Consider the following 7,075-nt stretch of genomic DNA (forward strand, 5'->3'; position numbering starts at 1 on the left):
GCTAGACTCCAAGGTACGTAACTTAATCATGGATAGATTAGTAGATTACTACTTGAGTTTCATGGATCTTTCCCAGCCATTCTTCCCCCTCCTCAGCCGGTCCGGGGGTCTCCCCATTTAGGGCAAGGTTGTTTGCAGGACGGAAGGCCGACGATCACCCTACTAGCAAAAACTCAGAAGGGGAGTCAGTCCCGCGGAGAGAGAGAGGAGCGAAAAAAGAGGGAGGGAGGGGGATGAAGGATCCTGGGGAAAAGTCGGGGAGCATCTCTTGATCTCTTGAATTTTGATGGGGTAATTGCCGGCGACTGGGTTGAGCCATTTGATAATTTTAATAATGAGAACTCATGGGAACTTCCGCAATAGAGAGGGGTTTTCTCATACCTCCCCCGCAAAAACTGCACCTGGACATTGCTCCAAACCCCCATTACCCCCATTACCCCCCCTGGAAAAAAAAATTGGAGAGAGCCTGGATCGGGAATCGATCCAGGAACCGATTCCGAGTCGACTTGGCTGCTTCCCCCGCAATTGGAACTGCACATGACTCCGTCATGAACTTGTGAGTTAGTGACTGATCCATTCAATAGAAAAAGTACAGTACCCTTCCTGTATAGTAAGTACAGAGTACAGTGCATTTAGTTAAAGGTTGATACCCTAAGTACTGTCTATATTTCGTCCTTCAGGCTGGCCTACTGCTACATGATTGTATTCGGTATGAGTATATACATCACACACTACATGCAGATTCCTCATCCTACTCCATAATCACAATCACACACATACTCCATCAGATACAATCACAAAACTCGCCGAGACGAGGTGAGCGAAACGCCGAGAATGGCGATGCGGCATTTTCGATAATTCATATTACGCACCGGAAACCGGGCGGTCACAAACTATGACACATCCAAACCCGGTCCGGTCAGCTGACACACCTGGAATGTTGCCGGTCTGGTCTGTTAGGTTCTGTTCTTTAACATGGTTAAGGTATTCTTTGATAGTCTGGAGCCTGATAAGGCCCTATTCCAGCGTGGTCGTACTCAGAACTTTACTACTCATAGAGTTAACTAACTAACTTACCTGAGCTGACTATACGCCGTACTGTCCCTAGTTCTCAAACCCCTGGCTACTTTATCTATAGTTAGAGCATTGGAAATTCCAGCCCCTCGATCTCCCTCCCCCCCCGGGTTCCTGGACATGATTCTTCATGTCTCTCGCTGCAACTCATTCTTCTCTCCCAAAATAGATCTTTCAGCTCATACCTACTCATGTATCTATATTTACGTATCCACCCATCTATCTATCTATCTATCTATCTACTGTATCTTTCAAACCACCGACCAGGAGCTGAGGCAATTATGGAGATGGAATTTCCAAAATTAGGCCCCCTCTCTCCACCTGCCCCGGGTTCCCAGGCCAATGAAAAATGATAGATGCGGCATTTTCCTTCCAAGTTGACCTCTTTTATCTCACTCGCGCCATCCGAGTGAGTCTGGCTCATCGTCCAAACAGGCAAGTCCTGGCCCACTCAGCTCCAGCTTGCTTCCCTTGGCGTCGACAACACTGTACGAAGTACGTAGAACCAGTAAGTAGCAATCAAGGTCATGCAGTGGAGATAGATTCGTGTCTTTTGAGTGCAGAGCTAGAGTATAGAATTCCTTTCAATCTAAGTACGGAGTATGTGTCATGTGGTAGAGAAAAATCAATGTCAAAAGAATCAGCCACAGCACAGTTGACTACGAAGTATAGCCACAAAGGACCACCCGGACCCGGGGTGGTCGATCCACCTGTAGGGTAGGTACGATACCTGAATGTGATGTATGAGACCGTACCAATACCAACAGTATCTTACCACAAGTTGCCCCGGACCGGGAAGCTGCGCTTTTCCCACCCCTCCACTTCCCACCTTCCACTTGTGACCCCCCCCCCCCCCCGTTCCTGGCCGATCGCATAGCACCGGCTATTGCGACTAGTTAGTTCACTTATCTCCTCTCATACTACTACTAGCATCTAGTAGTGTAACTATGTAGTATGTCGTAACATCATCCAGCATCATAACTGGAGACTCTTTGTAACTTATCCGTCTTTACCACCCAAACAAATAAATAACTTACATGACACTGCGTGATAATTAATAAATGAAAAAAAAGCCTTCCTTCCAAACTGAGATCATCTCTCCAAAAGATTTTTGAATTAGTCATATAAAGGGTCGCCTTCCCCAGTATTCCTCCCACTCACACAATACACATTTTGATGAAGTCATTTGTTTTGCTTGTAGCATAATTCTTCTCACGGATCATCCCTTCTCCTCCTCCTCCTTCTTCTTCCCTACTAAGTCACCCACTCTTTCCAACTTTCGAAAAAGAAAAGATTGAGCATCTCACGCAATCAATACAATTGTCGACCTACTTTTCTCTTATCTGCCTTTCTCTCAATTGCGGTTGACGTGTCGACTGCATTGCATGGCTGAGCTTGACAACTGTAAAAGCCGTCCCTTCCTGTCTGATAAGCCTGTCTTCCCCCACCACCTACTGACCAGTTCACAGAATCCAAGAATCCGCCTCAATTGCATTTGTCTCAAACACAACTTGGAGCTAGGTGCGTTCGCCCTTCATCGCTTGCGTGTTATCTTGTCCTCGACTTCGTCTGTCTTTGTTTTCAACTCCCCTTCTGTTCTTTTCGCTTTCTTTCAGCAAATGCACTATTCAAACTTCTCCTTTGGAATTTCACCATTTGCGGTTGCCCGGGTTGGCTGCAGTGCTCATACTGTTTCAGACTTCACAAGCCGAACCTTGTCCACTGAACATACCACTTGAATTACACACAACCTCAAAGACCCCCAGTCATAAAAGTCACAACACTCACAATGGTGTCCCCCGCACCTTCATCCTCGCCCATCCCCGATGGCCAACTCAATGGCGCCAACTCTCTGCCCGTGCGGGCCGGCCCCAAGCTCTATGGCAGTAACGACGGCGCTTACTCGGGAGCTGGCACCCCCATCGGTTTCCAACGTCACCCACACAACAAAATCCTCGAGAGTGTAGCCGGCTCAAGCATCCGTCAACCTTCCCCACAACCCACCCACCTGGGAATCCCCGGGGGCGGTTCACATCGGATCTTGTCCGAGGAAGATCCCGGCTATGTGGCTGCCAAGTTCGAGGGCAAGGAGAAGCAGATGGAACAGGGTAAGTGATTACTTGAACTAAAGAGCTCGCGCACCAGGTTGGTATCTGACCTATTTGCATCCGCAGTCATGGATCAGCTGGAAAAGAAGGGTTTCATTCCAGTGGAGTTCGTTGTAGGAGAGACTGAATGGTTTTACAATCAACTCGGCATCGACGACACCTACTTCCAGACGGAGTCTGTCGAGGCCATCGTTACGCAAATTCTGTCCTTGTACGCCGCCAAGGTCGCCGCCTATGCGCGAGACGACAAGAAGCTTGAAATCCGACTGGACAAGGAGGCTGAGGATCACGCGGTTTACATCGACACCAGCAAGCCGGGCGTCTCCTCCGTCGAGGGCCCGCGCTACGAGTCGCGGATTGACAAAAAGTACATCAATGGCTCGACACCCGAGAACAGTTACCGGGTAGAGACTTTCCGCTCGCCTACCTCGATTCCAGGTGATGATGGTCAGCAGCTCCGTTGCTACTTCGTCTACAAGTGTCAGTTTGTCAACTCGAACCCAGATCCCAATGAGACCAACATCGACATCATTGGTGAGAAGAGGTTCTTGCAGAAGGCCACCCCCAATACCAAGGCCATTTACCAAGAGATCATCAGCAATGCGGTCAGCCGCTCTGGTCCCGTCATTGAGATGTTCGAGATTGAAAAGAGTCGCGAGAAGAGACTGGTCATTGCCTACCGGCAAGGCTCGGCCATGGGACTTTTCAGTGCTCTCTCTGATCTGTATCACTACTACCGCTTGACCAGTTCACGAAAGTATCTGGAACATTTCTCCAACGGAATCACGGTGATTTCGCTCTATCTTCGTCCGTTACCCAATCAGGAGATAGCTGCCAAGTTTCCCCCGATCGAGGCGGCGATTCACCAGATTATCAAGGAGGTCTCCCTTTTGTATTGCATCCCTCAGAACAGATTCCAGCATCATTTTGCAGTTGGTCGGCTCAGCTTGCAAGAGACGATTTATGCCCACTGCGCGTGGGTGTTCGTTCAGCAATTTTTGAATCGCCTGGGCTCTGAGTACACGTCGTTAACCGATCTCTTGGATTCTAGCAACAGCGTTCACGCGGAGTTGTTGGCCAAGATTAAGAAGCGTCTACGTACCGAGACCTTTACCTCGGATTATATTTCCGAGATCGTCAACAAGTATCCGGAACTCATTCACAAGCTATATCTCGACTTTGCCAACACCCACTATGTGCAGACCCGTGGACCAGCTGAGGATGATTTCCTTCCTACGCTAAGTTATTTGCGGCTGCAGGTTGACGAGGTCCTTGACGGCCCCAAGCTGAAGCAGCTCATCTCAAGCACAGCTGCCAACGAACATGATGAAATGGTCATGAGCGCTTTCCGAGTGTTTAATGCCTCTATTCTCAAGACAAACTTCTTCACCCCAACCAAGGTGGCCCTCAGCTTCCGGCTCAACCCTCATTTCCTCCCGGAGCACGAGTACCCCCAACCTCTATATGGCATGTTCCTGGTCATTAGCTCCGAGTTCCGCGGGTTCCATCTCCGGTTCCGTGATATTGCGCGCGGAGGTATTCGTATCGTCAAGAGCCGGAACAAGGAAGCCTACAGCATCAATGCCCGCTCTCTGTTCGATGAGAACTACAACCTGGCCAATACTCAGCAACGCAAGAACAAGGACATTCCCGAAGGCGGTGCCAAGGGCGTAATCCTGCTCGACGTGAATCACCAGGACAAGGCCCGTGTCGCTTTTGAAAAGTATATTGACAGTATCCTTGATCTCTTGCTGCCACCAGTCAGTCCTGGCATCAAGGACCCTATTGTTGATCTGTACGGCAAAGACGAGATCTTATTTATGGGCCCAGATGAGAACACGGCTGAGCTGGTCGACTGGGCCACAGAGCATGCCCGGAATCGTGGTGCCCCATGGTGGAAGTCTTTCTTCACGGGGAAGAGCCCCAGACTGGGCGGCATCCCTCATGACACCTACGGAATGACGACGTTGTCCGTGCGGCAGTATGTTCTTGGAATCTACCGCAAGTTGAAGATCGATCCCAGCACCATTCGCAAGCTACAAACCGGTGGTCCCGATGGTGATCTAGGCTCCAACGAGATTCTCCTCGCCAATGAAAAGTACACTGCCATCGTGGACGGCTCCGGTGTGATTGTTGATCCCCAAGGTCTCAACCAGGAAGAGCTTGTCCGACTGGCTAAGAATCGGGTCACGATTTCGGAGTTCGACCTGTCCAAGCTTTCGCCCCAGGGTTACCGAGTCTTAGTGGACGAGAGTAACGTGAGATTGCCTAGCGGCGAGCTCGTCCACAATGGAATGATCTTCCGCAACCTGTTTCATCTGCGCAATGATCAGCAGTATGACACCTTTGTGCCTTGCGGTGGTCGCCCCGAATCAATTGACCTGTCCACCGTGGGCAAGCTGATCAACGATGGCAAAGCCACCATTCCCTACATTGTCGAAGGTGCCAATCTGTTCATCACACAAGACGCCAAGCTCCGCTTGGAGCGTGCCGGCTGTATTTTGTTCAAGGACGCGTCTGCCAACAAGGGTGGTGTGACCTCGTCTTCCCTGGAGGTTCTGGCTTCGTTGTCTTTCGATGATGCCGAGTTCGTGGAGAACATGTGCATTCGTGAGGACGGCACGGTGCCTACTTTCTACAGCGAATATGTCAAGCAGGTTCAAGAAGTGATCAAGCAGAACGCCACCCTCGAATTTGAGGCTATTTGGCGCGAGCATGAGCAAACTGGTGTGCTCCGTAGTGTGCTCAGCGATCAGCTTAGTATCGCGATCACCAAGCTTGATGAAGAGCTTCAAAACACCGAGTTGTGGGATAATGTCGAGCTCCGTCGCTCGGTTCTCCACGATGCTCTCCCTAAGCTGCTTCTGAACAAGATCGGCCTGGACACTATCCTTCAGCGTGTACCGGAGAATTATCTGCGGGCTATTTTTGGTAGCTACCTCGCCAGTCGGTTTGTTTACGAGTATGGTAGCAGCCCAAGCCAATTCTCTTTCTTCGATTTGTGAGTGCCCTGTTTTTGACGCTCCCGTGACTTCGCTAACTTGATTGACAGCATGACCAAGCGACTTGCGCAGATTTCCCAGGCGTAAACGTGATTTTTAGACGAATATACATGAGTCTTCCTTGATTCCTTAAAGAGTGCGATGATATGCATCTTCCGGGTATGCCTGCTGCACATATGCAGTTTGTTATGGATATATCAATAATGAGTGGACGTCAGTTGTTTTGTGGAATACAGAAAAGCTGCTACGAGCCTAGCCTAATAGAGTGATTTATTCATCTTCAGGACCTTTACGGAGTAGTCTTTTCCGTTCTTCCATTGATTGATTAATTTAGATCGTCTTGCCGTAGCATGGGCAGCTTTGGAATTATGTATGGTATGCAAATTACGACCAAGAGCAAGGGAGATCTTAAGATTGATTATTCATTCGGTGTCGCTCAATCGTGATGCAATTGCCCTTTCTGCCAGAATCTCACGAGTCCGTACATGTGACACATCTGCGTGGCACAATGACTGCATATAAAGCAATGGACGCACGGAGGCTCACTCCGCCGGCCATCAATGAACCGCTAAACCGCTCAATCGCATTGTACGCACAAAACCGCCCGCAGAAAGGACTCGCTATATCTACGTTTAAATGTCAATCTCCTTCATTTCGATATTGAATTGTGGGCCCTCGTCATGCTCGATGCGTTCGATCTGCTCTAGCTGCGCCCACAGCTCGGGATATTTGGCTCGGGCCCACTTCTCGACCTCATCTTTCCAGTGTTGGTAAGGAATCACGTTGTAGAATTGGCCGATCCTAAAGGGCACGTTAGCCGAGCCGCGCGGACATGACGGCAAGTAAAGCAGTAGACGAGGAATGTAAGAGTATCTAGGGCAAGGGGGGGGG

The 7,075-nt window shown here is 49.7% G+C and overlaps 2 protein-coding genes across 2 annotated transcripts in view; one reads left to right on the top strand and one right to left on the bottom strand.

Moving 5' to 3' along the window:
- The first annotated feature begins 2,690 nt into the window (after positions 1–2,690).
- On the top strand, positions 2,691–6,463 carry BO66DRAFT_382628 (glutamate dehydrogenase (NAD(+))). The gene is made up of 3 exons (XM_025646018.1): positions 2,691–3,182; positions 3,249–6,183; positions 6,235–6,463. The coding sequence occupies exons 1-3, from the start codon at positions 2,864–2,866 to the stop codon at positions 6,269–6,271; spliced, it is 3,291 nt and encodes a 1,096-aa protein (XP_025499659.1). The 5' UTR covers positions 2,691–2,863; the 3' UTR covers positions 6,272–6,463.
- A 122-nt stretch (positions 6,464–6,585) lies between these two features.
- Positions 6,586–7,075, bottom strand: part of BO66DRAFT_358148 (putative mitochondrial respiratory complex I chaperone (Cia84)) — a 3,020-nt gene continuing 2,530 nt past the window's right edge. The window contains exon 2 of the mRNA XM_025644923.1: positions 6,586–6,985. Within this exon, the coding sequence (XP_025499660.1) occupies positions 6,817–6,985 (169 nt within the window). The 3' untranslated portion in view covers positions 6,586–6,816. The remainder of the gene's footprint in view (positions 6,986–7,075) is intronic.

This window comes from Aspergillus aculeatinus, assembly GCF_003184765.1.
Source record: "Aspergillus aculeatinus CBS 121060 unplaced genomic scaffold BO66scaffold_57, whole genome shotgun sequence".
Taxonomy (NCBI): Eukaryota; Fungi; Ascomycota; class Eurotiomycetes; order Eurotiales; family Aspergillaceae; genus Aspergillus; species Aspergillus aculeatinus.

What these genes read in the sequence shown, in the direction of transcription:
- BO66DRAFT_382628 (XM_025646018.1), top strand. Translation starts at nt 2,864, where the DNA reads ATGGTGTCCCCCGCACCTTCATCCTCGCCCATCCCCGATGGCCAACTC. An exon ending in GGAGAAGCAGATGGAACAGG is followed by an intron (nt 3,183 to 3,248) that starts GTAAGTGATTAC and finishes TTGCATCCGCAG; the next exon opens with TCATGGATCAGCTGGAAAAG. An exon ending in CAATTCTCTTTCTTCGATTT is followed by an intron (nt 6,184 to 6,234) that starts GTGAGTGCCCTG and finishes CTTGATTGACAG; the next exon opens with CATGACCAAGCGACTTGCGC.